The sequence below is a fragment of the Echiichthys vipera genome (assembly GCF_963691815.1).
Source record: "Echiichthys vipera genome assembly, chromosome: 3".
Taxonomy (NCBI): domain Eukaryota; kingdom Metazoa; phylum Chordata; class Actinopteri; order Perciformes; family Trachinidae; genus Echiichthys; species Echiichthys vipera.
Window position 1 is genome coordinate 35,619,253 of NC_139828.1, and position 17,019 is coordinate 35,636,271.

General features: G+C 44.7%; 1 protein-coding gene across 1 annotated transcript in view; it reads left to right on the forward strand.

The window, feature by feature from the left end:
• Positions 1-3,993: 3,993 nt before the first annotated feature.
• Positions 3,994-17,019, forward strand: part of LOC310945413 (transcription initiation factor TFIID subunit 4-like) — a gene marked incomplete at both ends in the record, with an annotated part of 59,780 nt that continues 46,754 nt past the window's right edge. The window contains 7 exons of the mRNA XM_083911494.1: positions 3,994-4,414; positions 4,613-4,734; positions 4,837-4,944; positions 8,794-8,877; positions 13,148-13,231; positions 15,751-15,873; positions 16,303-16,392. Of these exons, the coding sequence (XP_083767620.1) occupies positions 3,994-4,414; positions 4,613-4,734; positions 4,837-4,944; positions 8,794-8,877; positions 13,148-13,231; positions 15,751-15,873; positions 16,303-16,392 (1,032 nt within the window). The remainder of the gene's footprint in view (positions 4,415-4,612; positions 4,735-4,836; positions 4,945-8,793; positions 8,878-13,147; positions 13,232-15,750; positions 15,874-16,302; positions 16,393-17,019) is intronic.

The window sequence follows — 17,019 nt, forward strand, 5'->3', positions numbered from 1 at the left end:
GACAATTTTTTTTTTTACTTCTTATTTGGCAATATTTTGACCGTTACTTGTGGGCTAACAAGTGGGCTTGTTATCGGTTCCAGATACTGTGTACAGTATGTGTATTTGTTGAATATGTGCTTTTCTTGTATGACAGTCAAGCCAGTATCAGTACCTCAAGACAGAAATGTCTCTACTGGAAAAAGTACTGACATAGAAAATACAATTATAATTACTGTGTGTACCACTTATATTTGCTCATAATTGTGTTTTATCCTAAACCAAAATTGAATAATTAAAATCAATTCACACAGTACTAGGCCTCAGACTTACAATAAGCACCTGTGTATTCCATTTAACTATAATAAAAAACATACATTCATAAGGCATATGTCTAAAAATAGACACTTGTGCCACTCATGCTAGTCTTAGGTGAACGGGGCATGATCAAATATGGTGCATTTAGTCTATAGTCAAACATCTCATCTCATCTTCATCCGCTTATCCGGTGTCGGGTCGCGGGGGCAGCAGCTTTAGCAGGGGACCCCAAACTTCCCTTTCCCGGGCCACATTAACCAGCTCTAACTGCCCCCGCTGCTCCGATTCTCCGGCCAAACTCACGCTCCATCGTCCCCTCACTCGTGAACATGATCCCGTGGTACTTGAACTCCTTAACTTGGGGTAAGGACTCATTCCCTACCTGGAGTAAGCAATCCACCGGTTTCCTGCTGAGAGCCATGGCCTCAGATTTAGAGGTGCTGATCCTCATCCCAGCCATTTCACACTCGGCTGCGAACCGATCCAGTGAGTGCTGAAGGTCACTGAACGACGATGCAATCGGGACCACATCATCTGCAAAAAGCAGAGACGAGATCCTAAGCCCACCGAACTGCAACCCCTCCCCACCACGACTACGCCTCGATATTCTGTCCATGAAAATCACGAACAGGATTGGTGACAAAGCGCACCCCTGGCAGAGGCCAGCCCCCACCTGGAACGAATCAGACTTATTGCAGAGGATCCGGACACAGCTCTCGCTTTGGGTGTACAGAGATTGGATGGCCCACAGAAGTGACCCCCTCACCCCATACTCCTGCAGCACCTCCCACAGTATATCCCGAGGGACCCGGTCATATGCCTTCTCCAAATCCACAAAACACATGTAGACTGGATGAGCATACTCCCAGGCCCCCTCCAGGATCCTTGCGAGAATGAAGAGCTGGTCTGTTGTTCCACGTCCAGGACGGAATCCACATTGTTCCTCTTCAATCTGAGGTTCGACTATAGGAAGAACCATCCTTTCCAGCACCTTGGAGTAGACTTTACCAGGGAGGCTGAGTAGTGTGATACCCCTGTAATTGGCACACACCCTCTGGTCCCCCTTTTTAAACAGGGGAACCACCACCCCGGTCTGCCACTCCCTTGGCACTGTCCCAGACTTCCACACAATGTTGAAGAGACGTGTCAACCAAGACAGCCCCTCCAAACCCAAAGCTTTTAGCATTTCTGGATGAATCTCATCAACCCCTGGGGCTTTGCCACAGTGGAGTTGTTTGACTACTTCAGTGACTTCCGCCAGGGATATTGACAATGATTCCCCATCAGCCTCCAGCTCTGCCTCTACAAAAGAGGGCGTGTTAGTCGGATTAAGGAGTTCCTCAAAGTGCTCCTTCCACCGCCCGATTACCTCATCGGCTGAGGTCACCAGCGTCCCATCCTTACTGTAAACAGCTTGGACGGTTCCCCGTTTCCCCCTCCTGAGATGTAGAATGGTTTTCCAGAAGCACCTTGGTGCCACCTGAAAGTCCTTCTCCATGACTTCTTCGAACTCCTCCCACACCCGCTGCCTTGCCTCTGACACAGCAGAGGCTGCAGCCCTTCTGGCCTGTCGGTACCTTGCAACTGCCTCCGGAGTCTTCCGGGATAACATATCCCGAAAGGCCTCCTTCTTCAGTCGGACAGCTTCCCTGACCACCGGTGTCCACCACGGTGTTCGAGGGTTACCGCCCCTTGAGGCACCTAAGACCTTGAGGCCACAGCTCACCGCTGCAGCTTCAGCAATGGAAGCTTTGAACATTGCCCACTCCGGTTCAACGCCCCCAACCTCCACAGGGATGCCAGAAAAACTCCGCCGGAGTAGTGAGTTGAAGATCTCTCGGGAAAAGGGCCTCCTCCAGACGTTCCCACTTCACCCACACTACTCGTTTGGGTTTACCTGGTCTTTCCAGAATCTTCCCCCATCCTCTGATCCAACTCATCACCAGATGGTGATCAGTTGACAGCTCTGCCCCTCTCTTCACTCGAGTCTCCAAAACATACGGCCTCAGATCAGATAATGCGATTACAAAATCGATCATCGACCTTTGGCCTAGGGTGCTCTGGTACCATGTACACTTATGAGCATCCTTATTTTTGAACATGGTGTTGGTTATAGATAATCCGTGACTAGCACAGAAGTCTAATAACTGACAACCACTCGGATTTAGATTAGGGAGGCTGTTCCTCCCAATCACGCCTCTCCAGGTGTCTCCATCATTGCCCACGTGGGCGTTGAAGTCTCCCAGCAGAACTATGGAGTCCCCTACCGGAGCCCCATGCAGGACTCCATTCAGGGTCTCCAAGAAGGCCGAATACTCTGGACTGCTGTTCGGTGCATATGCACAAACAACAGTCAGAGTTTTCCCCCCTACCACCCGCAGGCGTAAGGAGGCGACCCTCTCGTCCACCGGGGTGAACTCCAACACCGCGGCGCTCACCTCACACCCTGGGCAACTCCAGAGAAGAATAGGGTCCAACCCCTATCCAGGAATACGGTTCCAGAACCGAGACTGTGTGTGGAGGTAAGCCCCACCAGATCTATCTGGTAGCACTCCACCTCCCGCACAAGCTCTGGCTCCTTCCCCGACAGAGAGGTGACATTCCACGTCCAAAGAGCCAGCCTCTGCTGCCCGTGTCTGGTCCGTCGAGGCCCCTCACCTTCACTGCCACCCGTGCAGCAGCGCACCCGACCCAAGTGGTTCCTCCTGCGAGTGGTGTGCCCACAGGATGGAGAGGAAGGAGGTGCCACGCCGCTTTTTCGGGCAAACCTGGCCACCAGGCGCTTTCTGGCGAGCCCTCCGTCTGGGCCTGGCTACAGATGGGGGCCCCGGGCTTCCTCCGGGCAGGGTCTCTCTTCCTCTTCCTTGTTTGTCCATTGAGTCTTTGTGAACTATCCTTAGTCCGGCCCCTCGCCTGAGACCACTTTGCCATGGGAGACCCTACCAGGAGCACTAGGCTCCAGACAACACAGCCCTCAGGTTCACAGGGACACACAAACCTCTCCACCACAATAAGGTGATGGTTCCAGGAGAGGAAGTAGTCAAACATTAAGCTAATTTTTAGAAATGCTATCCAAATACCAAGAATCTCAATCTTTAACTAAATTATTCAACCAAATAATATGTGAGTTACATCAACTTACCATGTTTAGTTATGCTGTTATTACTAGATCCGTGAGAGGAGCCAGGTTCAAAAAAGCAATATTTATGATTTCTGCAAGATGACTGTGTTTGGAGTGCCCCAGGCCACTGCGGATTGGTCAGAAACCAATGACCATCTGTCAGTTAGCTTGATCTCCCCGGATTGGCTGAGAGAAAAAAGAGGTTATTTTGAACGTGTGGAAGTGACTGAATAGGGTTACTTGTCCCATAAAGGGTTAAACTTAACAAGCATAGTCAGTAATCTAGTTAATGTTACCTTTAGTCTTCTATCAACAACATTTATGTAAACCCTGTGGCACAGTTTTGAACCACACAACTAAAGTGGTTAAATTCCTGAGTATTTTCTTCTATGACACTGAACTGAACTGACTGTTAGAGCTTTGTTTTAGCTTTAAGTGTTAAGAAGTTTTAGCTTGGATTAATCTATCATAACGTCACAGCACAAACAAACAAAAACAAAACTTTTGCTTTTGCATTTCATATTTTGGAATTATGGATAATATAAAATGATATTGTTTTTTATTTAGAGATAATTATGGCCACAAACAAAGTGGTTATTGAAGCCCAGAAGCCAAATGGGCCAAACTCAGCCAAATGTGGAGCCCTGATTGCTGTTCAGCCTGTGCCCACTCCTTCAGGGGTCTCTACCCAACCCAAAATCCTCCCCTCTGGCCACCAACCATCCTCCTCTACAGCCACAGTCCCAGGGCGTCTTACTTCCTCTCCCTCTGTCATGATGGTAGCAAAGGTGGCCACCCCAGTACGAGCTAACGTCCAACCACAGGTAACAAAACCAGCTTTCAGCCAGATAACCTCCATGACCCAAGGCACAACCCCAGGAAGGACAGTGGTCATAGCTGTCCCCAGGGCAGCAGCTCCACAGACAGTTACTGTGGCCACTCGGCTGCCACAGACTGCTTCCCCACAGCTCCCAGCCAATATCCAGATCCCACCAGGTGAGCTGCAACATGCAGTTTGTGCTTTATATTCTAGTCCTGATTGGGGGTGTTCTCATTTGTGTTCATATCACTCGTGCTTACATTTGACCACTGTTACTTTGCATGTACACATATAAAGTACTTTACCCAGCGCCCTCTCTTTTCAGGACAAAACAGTTTATTACAGTAAGTGACTTTGGACTCTAATTGTGGCAGGTATGATGTTAATCCGCAGTGACAGTGGCCATCTTATGCTGGTATCCCAGCAAGCTTTGGCACAGGCTCAGCAGGGACCAAGAGGCCCCAGTGATCAAGGGCCTAGAAAAGTGGTCTCACAGGTCTGTGTGCTGCTGAATTAATTTAATTTGATACTGAAGTGGACAAATGTAGTGCCATCCTCATACCAGTGTTTTGAACTAGCTGTCTTGTCTGGGATTCAGGTATCTGCAGCAGCTGGAAATAAAAGTAATGAGAAGGTGACAGTGATCAGGATGGCAGCCCCTCCAAGTTTCCAACCAGCAACAGTTCAGAAGGCAGCTGTGATAAAGGTACAAAAAGTGCTTTTCTCTTAACAGACACTGGCAGCAGGTTATGAAGTGAGCACTTTATACTGCCTTACTCACCTCACCTGCCATAAATACTGATAATATAGGGCTGTACTTTACCTGAATCAGATTTTTTTTTTTATTCAATTCAGATTTGGCTGTTCAATATGAAGATTCAACTATGCTTCTTTTCCATATAGACTATCTGGCAAGCAGAAAATGCGAAAAAAAGACTTTGAGTGATAATGTCGACCACATTAACATGGTCAAATGCAACTTGTCACTGAAAATATTTGTACCCTTCTCAATGGGTGTCAGTCTGCACAGTCTGATGGAGGATTCAACTAAATGGGTCCCAGGGACAGCTTCCAGGGGTGGAATGATCCCCTTATCTCACAGGTGTTGGCTGGCACATTTTCCATAACTCTGTGCCACGACCGGCTCTAGGTTGGCTTGGGTGAAAGTGGCTTGCGGCTCTGGTCCTGAGCTTAAAGCACCCCTCTCCTCAGGCAGCGGACTTAGCACTTGCTATGCCTTCTTTCTCTACTGGGCGAGAGTGCCTGTCAACGGGTCTGTCCTGTCTGTCACCAGTGATGCGGCGATGTTGGCAAGCTGACCTGTGAAAAACCTGCCACGGCCCATTTATCATGCTTATCATGCAGAGCGGGGCAGCTGATCTAATGTTGTTGTTATTGTTATTTTTGCCAATAATTGGCATTGATTTGACATTGGGGGGGGGGGGGGGGGGTTGGTGTGGGGGGTGGGGGTTCTCATCTGGCTGACGTATACCGAAATAGCAACTACCGCTCTGGGAGTCAAATGCAGGCAGCCAGCATTTATGATACATGATTTAAACTGATATTCAACACAGTACCGTGCCCATAGACTGTAAAACACTGACCCTCATGGCCCAAATCCTCCCGGTGCTCCAGATTAGCAATTAGTGTATGTGCCATCGATAGTAGGCTATATTACAAGTCATGGTGCAAGTGTGGCTATTTAATTAGCTGGTGTAAATTTCTAAATTAAATTTTATTTATAGTGCCAAACCATAACAAAAGTTATCTCAGGACACGTTACAGAGGTATAGACCACACTCTATGACTTATTTATGATTTACATAGACCCAACAATTCCCCCGTAGAGTACAGTGTATCAATGAAAACCTTCCCTATAATAGGCAGGAACTTGGAACAGACCCAGCTCTGTGGAGGACGGCCATCTGTCTTGACCGGTTGGGGAGGAAGAAAAAGAGAGGGAAAGAGAGAAAAGACAAACAGATGGACAGAGAGACAAAGACAGACACAAAGACAGACAGACAGAGACACACTTCCAGAGATGCAAGCAACCACAAAAGTAACAGTAACTTTAATAATATCTATATTAATGTGAATATGACTTATATGTTATGGCAGTTATATAGCAGAATAGTAAGAAACAAGCACAGCTAAGGTGATATAATATGAAAATGATAATAATTATGGTGGTAAACAAGATAAATGATAAGTAGTGGTAATAAAAGCTGCGATACAGCAAACATACTACTGATGGTGTTTTTATGGCTACAAATTTAATAGTTTATAAGACTAATGATAGTATATATGACTAATAGTGATAATAGTAGCAGGAAGCGTCATGCAGGACCACGGCAGCAGGCACCACTACGATCAGCAGAGACCTGTGAAACGACAAAGCAAAAACAAATCCGGGGAAGAAGTTGAATAAGTAACATGCATTGATGAGACATGAATGATACAAACAGAGAAGAGAGAAGCTCAGAGTATCAGGAACAGTATTATCCCCCGGCAGACTAGGCCTATAGCAGCAAAATTAAGCATAACAGAATCAGCTTAAGCCCCGTACATGCAGGCTCTAAGAGAAATTGAATGCCAATAACGGAATAACGGAGGAAAGTTTTAAGTTTACTCTTAAATATGGGGACGGTGTCTGCCTCTCGAATAACACTTGAGAGTTGGTTCCAGAGGAGAGGAGCTTGGTAGCTGAAGGCTCTGCCTCCTATTCTACCTTTGGGGACTGTAGGAATGACAAGCAGACCTGCATTCTCAGAGTGCAGCGATCTAGTCAGGTAATACGGTACTATGAGCTCTTTAAGATACGACAGAGCCTGACCAATAAGAGCTTTGTAGGTAAGGAGGAAGAAGGATTTTAAATTCCATTCTAGATTTTACAGGTAGCCAGTGCAAAGGAGCTAATACAGGAGAAATATGTTCTCCTCGATTTGTTTTAGTTAATAAACGAGCTGCAGCATTTTGGACCAACTAGAGACTCTTAACAGACTTATTGGAGCAGCCTGATAATAAGGCGTTGCAATAGTCCAGCCTGAAAGTAACAATGCATGGACTATTTTTTCTGCATCTTTCTGAGACACAATGTTCCTAATTTTGGCAATATTACGCAGATGAAAATATGCAGTCTGTTACAAACCTGGCTCTCAGGTTGAAACAAAGGAGAGAAGTGTGTGTGTGTGTGTGTGGATGCAGGTGTGTGTGTGCATGTGTATGTTTATATGTATATAAGAGAACAAGCACTACAGCAGGTTGTAGGCCATAGCAGCAGTCAGCAAGAAGCAAATTAAGAGTGGGGAGAGAGGCTCAGCTGAAAGAATAAATAGACACTGTTCCCTTAAGACAGAGCACGTGACAGGGCATCAGCAACGATATTCTCTGACCCTTTGATATAATGAATATCAAGGTTAAAGGGCTGTAAAAACAAGCACCACCTCATCAAACGTTGATTTGGATTTTGTAATGAGGGCAGGAACGTTAGCGGGTTGTGATCAGTATACAGTACCAGGGTTCTACCTCCACCAACATACACTTCAAGATGTTGTAGGGCCCAAATGAGGGCCAGGGCCTCTTTTTCAACAATAGAGTAATTCAACTGATAAGAGTTGAATTTTCTGGAGAAAAACCCAACTGGATGGTCAATACCACCAGGACCAGCCTGCCGAAGTGCTGCTCCAGCCCCCAAATTACTGGCATTGACCTGAAGGTGGAAGGGATCACCTAAACGGGGAGCTGCCAAGACAGGAGCAGAGGAAATTAGATTTTTAACATTCACAAAAGCAAGTTGACACTGAGAAGACCAGTCAAATTTAACCTTCGAACTCAGGAGGTTGGTAAGAGGTGCAACTACAGTAGAGAAATTCTTGCAAAATCCTCGGTAGTAACCCACCGTACCCAGAAACCGCATCAGCTCTTTCTTAGTGGTGGGAGTTGGAAACTGATTAATGGCCATGACTTTAGCTCTTACAGGACGCACCTGACCCTGGCCAATGACCTTTCCCAAATAAGTCACTGTACCTGGGGCAAACTCACACTTTGCCAAGTTAATGGTCAGGTTGGCCCAAGCCAGCTGCTCAAACAAAGCACGAGTCTGATCAACATGCTCTGCCCAGGTTTCACTGTAGATGACAACATCATCTAAATATACTGCACACCCCTTTAAACCTGCTACCACTTGGTTCATAAGCAGCTGAAAGATTGCAGGAGCATTTCTTAAGCCACACGGCATGACAGTGTACGAGTACAGGCCTGAGGGTGTTATAAACGCAGCAATTTCTTGAGCACGATTTGACAATGGCACCTGCCAATATCCCTTTAAGAGATCAAATTTTCTGACACATTTTGCAGTGCCCACCTGATCAACACAATCCTCCATACGAGGAAGTGGATAAAAATTTGGCTTTGTGACGTTATTCACTTTACCGAAATCAGTACAAAGCCTGAAAGTTTTGTCAGGTTTAGTAACCAGCACACACAGGGAAGCCCAGCTAGAGCAGGACTTCTCAGCAATCTTGTGTTCTAACATGTGGTTCACCTCTGCCTCCAGCTGAGTTTGTTTCTCCTGAGGGAAACGGTAAAACCTCTGATGAATCGGTGCGGCATCGCCCACCTCAATATCATGTTCTATGAGGTGAGTCCTCGTGGGAGTGTCTGAGAACAAAACATGAAATGACAAAATGAGATCAGACAGCTCCTTCCCCTGTGCTGCTGGCAAATGTCCCACCAATCTATCCAGATTTCTCAGGGACTCTTGAGTTTTTAAGCCTGCCCTGCAACACACCAACATCTGGACTCTCAATTTTCTCTCCACCATCCAAAGATGGAGAGACCACACCCCCTACTGAAGACACCAAAGCCACTGGCTTCACTTCCCCCCCACCAGCACGTGGAAAATGGGGTTTCAACATATTAACATGACACACTTGTGTAGTCCTCTGTCTGTCAGGAGTGGAAATCTGATAATTTAGATCTGTAACCTGTCGAACAACAGAATAAGGCCCCCCAAACCTAGCCTGAAAAGGAGATCCCACAACTGGGAGGTTGGTCAGGACCTGATCCCCGGGCAAAAGACACGCACTTCAACCCGTCGATCATACAGTCGCTTCAACTTGCCTTGAGCCTTTTCTGAATTTAGTTTTGCCATCTTTACCGACTCATACAACCGTCTCTTGAGCCCATTTACATAATCTGTTAGTTCTTCTTCTGGAGGAGATTTCTTCCAATCAGACTGTAACACAGCCAAAGGACCACGAACTGTGTGACCAAACACAAGGTAATTTGGGCTAAAACCCGTGCTCTCTTGTGTGCCCTCACGAGCCACCAGCATTAGCCATGGCAGCCCTTCCTCCCAGTCACGACTCAACTCAGTACAATATGAGCGCAAAAGTGACTTGAGAGTTTGATGAAAATGTTCAATGGCCCCCTGACTCTCTGAGTGATAAGCAGTTTACTGGATGGGTTTAATATGAAGCTTTCCCATCGTATCTGCAAACATCCCTGATGTAAAATTGGTTCCTTGATCGCTTTGAACAACCCTGGGAATACTTCAAAACAGACATGAACTGTGTCAAAGCTTTCAACACTGACTTAGTTGTTATGTTGCGCAGGGGAAAAGCAGCCGGATAACGAGTTGTCTGGCACAGACTCTCTCAACCCTAGTCTTCATGCACTAGCATTGGTGGAAAAATGGAAAAACACAGAGCCCAATGACTCGGCCAGGAAACTATGAAAATAGTGACCCACCTGGACAGTCACAGATATGTACCCAAATCAAAACTTGCTGTGGCCACGCTAGTGCACAAAAATAACAAACTAAAACAATAAACAACGAGCTCACATGTGGAGGCCGTTCTTATGCCTACCGGGAAAGTAGCTCCACTAACTTAATCATTGTGGTGCTATGAAACAGATTGAGGTAAAAAAATGCAGGCAGGTTAACACCAACTCCTGAGCCAACAACCTCATCACACACTGACCCAATACACATTTCCCCAGAGATGTGAAAGCCTCTTCCCAAACAAATGCTTTCCTCACGCTGCAGTGACAACATCAGCTTTTGGTACTCACCACAACAGACCACAGCTGAAGCCCACCAAACAACCATACTACCAGGATTTGGGAGTATCCCTCCATTTGTTACAACCCTGGCTCTCAGTTTGAAACAAAGGAGAGAAGACACGCAGAGCTCTGAATATAATGCAGTGCAACCCAAAAGGAAGTGTGTGTGTGTGTGTGTGTGTGTGTGTGTGTGTGTGTGTGTGTGTGTGTGTGTGTGTGTGTGTGTGTGTGTGTGTGTGTGTGTGTGTGTGTGTGTGTGTGTGTGTGTGTGTGTGTGTGTGTGTGTGTGTGTGTGTGTGTGTGTGTGTGTGTGTGTGTGTGTGTGTGTGTTGAAAGTGCTCAAAAAGGCGTGATGAAGAGTGTGCTCTACAGAAGGCAAGGTAAACTTTTCTATGCATACTGATTCATTCATCATTGTGAAATCCACACAAATGCGAACATCACCTGCTTTTTTTCGGGAACACCACCATCCCGGCACACCAATCAGTCAGCTCCTCAATCTTGGTGATTACGCCCATCTCCTCCATATGTTCTATCTTCTACTTCACTTTTCCCATAAGCGGCAGAGGGACTCTGCATGGTGTGTGAAGAGAGAAGGGCACAGCCTCTGGCTTTAATTTAATTGAGTATAGTCTCAGAACAAGACCCAAGCTGTTACACAGCTTCGGATACTGTTGTTTCACTGATTCCATGGTGATGCTGTCAACCATGCACATAAGTGGAAGCTGTTCTATGGCAGGCCTTCCAAACAGTGCAGTGTGCTAGTCTTTTACTACATAAATAATCTTTATGGCTCAGGGATTAAAATTAACGTCGTCCCAGGGACGTAATTAATTGTCATCGGGAGGATCAATAAGATGGATCAAAAAGATTTGCAGTCGATGGAATAAGTGGAAAAAGGACTGAGCTTCATTTAATTGGTTGCTGCACTCTATACGCTCGTGTTTGTGTTGTCCAGTAAGACGCAAGCGCTGCCTGAACTGCTCGCCGCTCAAACTGCTCGCCGCTCAAACCGTCACCATACTGTATTACTCCCTGCTGTCACTGTGCTGTGGTGCACGACCAGAGAAGATGTTGAGCTGGCTGAAGCCAAAAGAGGGGCGGTCTGAGTGCATTGTCTGCTAGTTGGCTAACATAAGCAGTCATGAAAAATTATACTGTGGAAACAAGGTAACAACACACCTAAACTGTATACTCACCACACCAAGATTGTTGGTTATCATACTTGACTTTTCTGGTTATGGTGGCAAAAGCAAATGATCAAGTTATCCACCATCAACACAACAGGTAGACTGTCAAAGTTTACGTTAGCAGGGCTGTTAATAATTGCTTTTAATGGCAGTCTGTTAGCTTTAGAGATAGCCAGCTCTAAATATGTGTATTATCGTTATTTCAGTTTATAAAACTCCTGATACTTTAACTTACTGGTACAATGTCCTAATGACAAATTCAACTCAGAAAATGCAGTCACTAAATGGTGGAGTATTGGCAGAGGGTCACATAGACCACAATTCTGTGACTGAGGGTGTTGGTTGTTATCTAGAATAGAATAGCCTTTATATCTTTGTTTTGCATACAACGAAATTGTGCAACTTCTTATGTTGCATTAAACAAACAATAAGAACAATTAAAGACAATATAAAAGAGGTACAAGCTAAACACATATAGTCTAGAAATAAATATATTATTTTATCAACATAATGTTTTGTGTTTTTATTATATTATCAGTAAATAACTGCTCAAAATGTAAAAAAAGACTTTTGGGAATATTCAGGACGAAAGATGGGTCTTTTCCAGCATCCACAGCTCTCAGGAAAAAGCTCTCGTCTTCCTGCACCATTTCTGCACACTTTGCCATGATGTCCCTTTTTGCCACAGTTGTGACACAAAGTGTCTTTAGCAGGGCATTCCAATTTATCATGCGAGGGCATTTTCTATAGCAAGCCTTTGAACATGGCTGTGGTCATATATATTAAGTTTACCTTTGCCTGATATTTGTGCTTGTGACTGAGGCTTTGAGGGATATTTTGGTTTTCTGTAGCTTTTAGCATGCACAGCATCAACATTAGAGCACTTGCCTAGCACTGCCATTTTCTCCTCTTAAGTCTGACTGCTGTCATCTAACTTCTTCAGACTGCTTTGTCTTTGTTATAGCAGTTTCAAGGGTTAGTTTTCTGTCTAGCTATAGCTTTTCTGACAATGAGATGTTTCTTAGCCTGACCACTTACCTGTCGTGGATTAGCTTGTTTTGTAACAGTCCACAGATGCAGTGTTAAGCTAATCCATATAGAGCAGTGATGCAGGAATCCACCGTTTCTCCTGGCAGGCCATGCAATACACAAAAGTGTTAACCTGGTTTGCTTCCAACGTTGCTTAAGCTGTAAAGCAGGAGTAGCCATTCCTGGGCATCTTTCTAACCAACACAGGTACTGATGTCACATCCGGTTACTACAAAATAAAGGCATTCCTTACGTCACAACGGGAACTCTACTGACTCAAGATCATTAGGTTGCTAATGATGTGGGTATCAGGGTGCAGTGGTTTAACCCATACCAGAATTGAAACTTACACCAATTCCTTTGTTTGAAGTAGGTACCCATTTACCGATTAAACTGACTTGTGGAGTTCAAGTGGGACTCAAGTCAAGCTGTCAGAGTTCCAACTGGTCGTAAATCCATCTTGCTTCTCCTACACAACAAAACCACACAACTCGAATGAGTCCTATTTGCATAATTTAGCAGTTACTGTCACCAGTGAATCCATGCCTGTTGCCTTAGTGTTAATCAGTTTTATCTGCTGCTGTTGATATATTGTGGGATGATATATAATATTGTGTTGTTCAGGTGACTGGTGTAGCTACCAAACCAGTTGTCCAGACCCTCAGTGCTGTGTCTGAAAGGGAGGAGCCACCAGCCAGGATTAGTCAGGTGAGTCTAACCTGCATCCGCCGTTTGGATTTTACTCACTGTTGTGTTCAAACCACTGAACCCCATAATTTATTTGGGCTGAGGTGCACTTGTTTTACATGCTGACCACCTTTCACGAACATTTAACCGCATTCCTATGAAGGTTGCTCAGTGGCACATGAAGTCAAAAAGGTTCAGGTGCACTTGAAACTTGCGCTGAGTCAGCTCCTTCTGTTTTAGCACTACAGCTTAGTTGAATGGGGATTAGATGATTTAATTGTGCGGCCCACCAAAATGTAATTGAACCAAATGGATCAAATACTGATATTCACACAAGTCATCTCATGGGGGTTGTTCTGCTTGAAAAAAAATGTATTCATGGATTTACAGAGATTTCTTTCGCCAAGGCAATGGAAAGAAGTCTTTGGGCTCCATGGCATCATGTGACGGGTTTGCCCATACTCTTTATTACTGGATACAGTGCATCCGGAAAGTATTCACAGCGTTTCACTTTTTCCACATTTTATTACATTACAGCCTTATTCCAAATTGTATTAAATTAATCTCTGTCTTCAAAATTCTACCTAGTCTGAGGTCAAGAGCACTCTGGAGCAGATTTTCATCCAGGATGTCTCTGTACATTGCTGAATTCATTTTTCCCTCTATCCTTACTAGTCTGCCAGTTCCTGCTGCTGAAAAACATCCCCATAGCATGATGCTGCCACCACCATGCTTGACTGTAGGGATGGTATTGGCCTCGTGATGAGCAGTGCCTGGTTTCCTCCAAACATGACGCCTGGCATTCACACTAAAGCGTTCAATCTTTGTCTCATCAGACCAGATAATTTTGTTTCTCATGGTCTGAGAGTCCTTCAGGTGCCTTTTGGCAAATTCCAGACGGGCTGCCTTGTGCCTTTTACTAAGGAGTGGCTTTTGCCTTGCCACTCTGCCATACAGGCCTGATTGGTGGATTGCTGCAGAGATGGTTGTCCTTCTGCAAGGTTCTCTCTCCACGGAGGAACGCTGGAGCTCTGACAGAGTGACCATCGGGTTCTTGGTCACTTCCCTGACCAACGCCCTTCTCCCCCGACGACGGCCGGCCAGCTCTAGGAAGAGCCCTGGTGGTTCCAAACTTCTTCCAATTACGAATGATGGAGGCCACTGTGCTCATTGGGACATTCAAAGCAGCAGATATTTTTCTGTATCCTTCCCCAGATTTGTACCTCGAGACAATTTTGTCTCTGAGGTCTACAGACAATTCCTTCGACTTCATGCTTGGTGTTTGCGCTCTGACATGCAGTCAACTGTGGGACCTTATATAGACAGGTGTTCGCCCTTCCAAATCATGTCCAATCAACTGGATTTACCACAGGTGGACTCCATTTAAGCTGTAGAAACATCTCAAGGATGATCAGTGGAAACAGGATGCACCTGAGCTCAATTTTGAGCTTCATGGTAAAGGCTGTGAATACTTACGTAAATGTGATTTTTTTGTTTTTTAATTTTAATAAATTTTCAGAACTCTCAAGAAAACTTTTTTCATGTGGTCATAATGGGGCATTATGTGTAGAATTTTGAGGACAGAGATTAATTTAATACAATTCGGAATAAGGCTGTAACGTAATAAAATGTGGAAAAAGTGAAACGATGTGAATACTTTCCGGATGCACTGTATATCTGGATTTCGGATGCTACTCACTGGGCATGAGTATATGCTTCAAGGCACAGTGGGTTGACATATTTTAATTTGATATAAGCAGCTCTGAGTTACAATGACAAATAAATTAAAGGAATCCTGGTTTTCATTTGTTTTCAACACATTGTAGCGGATTGCCTGAATGTGTTTTTCTTAGTGTGCCAGTCAGTGTTTAATCAGACAATTTAAATGGTTAGGTTTGTATTAAAGGTCGATCCCCACAGTGATAAATGAATCAGTGTTAAAAAGTGTTACACATCACCAGACAGAAGGATAACAATTTTACAAGCAATAATCACAGCCACGATGCAAACTCAGTTTAAATCAGTGTATTGCACAATGAGCTACACTCGGCATCAGAAAATGTTTTTTAAATAATTGTCCAAAAGGTCCAAATAATGTTCTCTAACAGAAACAATCCAAAGTTAAATCAAAAATCACTTCACGTTTCAAGCACATTTAAATAAATAAAGCATTCTAGTTTGTTTAATTCTGTTTTAGTTGTTTTTTGTAGGAGTAAATAAACTTCTCAAACTAAATAATAGTATAGTAATAATAATAATAATAATAGAGTTGTTCCATAGGAAAGGGATCCTTAAATGACTCTTGTTTCTATTTAGAAAATACAATTACATAAAATTTACTTGCCGTTCAAGTGGGACGGGGCAGCCGTTGGGGGGGGGTGACGCACCCCCCTAATATAATGCTAGGGGAAACATCGGGTATCGTTTTTACAAGTGATTTTTCAAGATAACAAGACCATTTCAGACCATCAGTTGAAAACGAGGGACAAGAATAAGTTAAAATCATCAAGAGTGGTTGTTACCTGAGATTTCATCAATAGGCGACCCTGGATAGTGTGAAGAAGTGCAAGAACTTTCTGGTGACTCTGATAAAGCTGGCCTCCAGTGACTCCAAGTCTGCCAGCATGGCTAACAATGTTCGGGGACTGGTCAAGAGTCTGCTGGTACGTCTCTACTCTTCATCACAGGAGTTGGTTTCACTTAGTAGAGTTATAGAAAAGGAAAATCTTCTAACGTCTAAAATGTGTAAAAAGATTTCAATGTAATGTTTGAATAGTTTTACAATGTCTTAAATCCTCTAATCGTCTTATTGATTTAAACTGCACTACAAATTCCTTACTGAGAACTAGTACTACTTGATCTACTTTTGTCGAAAGAATTGATTAAGGCTTATTAAAAATGCTAGTTAGTAGACTTTGAGTCAAGACTATGTAGTCAATTCCCTATTTCTATCAGATAACCTATGTTTAGTTGCTTGACATTCATTGGGTATTTTCAATATTAACATAGCAGCTTATTTTCTTTTGTTTTGAACATAATGTTCCAGGTAACCTAAAAATGTATTACGTGTATTTTTGCTTTTAATCCTGCAGGAAGGGAAGATCGAAGCAGAGGAGTTTACAGAAAAGCTCTATCATGAGTTGAAGTCAACACCACAGCCCACCTTGGTGCCTTTCCTCAAGGTGACCAGATATTCAACAACACATTGACCCTCATTTATCAAACGAACGTACGGCAGAAAAACGTGTGTACGACCATTTCCAGGCAAACTTCGGTATTTATCAATTCTGACGTGAGCAGGATCTACGATCAAATCTCACGTTAGGTCTGAGATCGTGTACGCAAATTTCCTGTGTATTTGCGGTGTCATGACCGAAAGAATGAGGTCGCGGGTACAAGCGGCCAAAATTTTTCTCAGGAGGGTGGCTGGAGTCTCCCTTAGAGACAGGGTGAGAAGTTCAGTCATCCGTGAGGAACTCGGAGTAGAGCCGCTGCTCCTTTGCGTTGAAAGGAGCCAGTTGAGGTGGTTCGGGCATCTAGTAAGGATGCCCCCTGGGCGCCTCCCTAGGGAGGTGTTCCAGGCACGTCCAGCTGGGAGGAGGCCTCGGGGAAGACTCAGGACTAGGTGGAGAGATTATATCTCCACGCTGGCCTGGGAACGCCTCGGGATCCCCCAGTTAGAGCTGGTTAATGTGGCCCGGGAAAGGGAAGTTTGGGGTCCCCTGCTAAATCTGCTGCCCCCGCGACCCGACCCCGGATAAGCGGATGAAGATGAGATGAGATGAGATGTATTTGCGGTGCAGCACAGC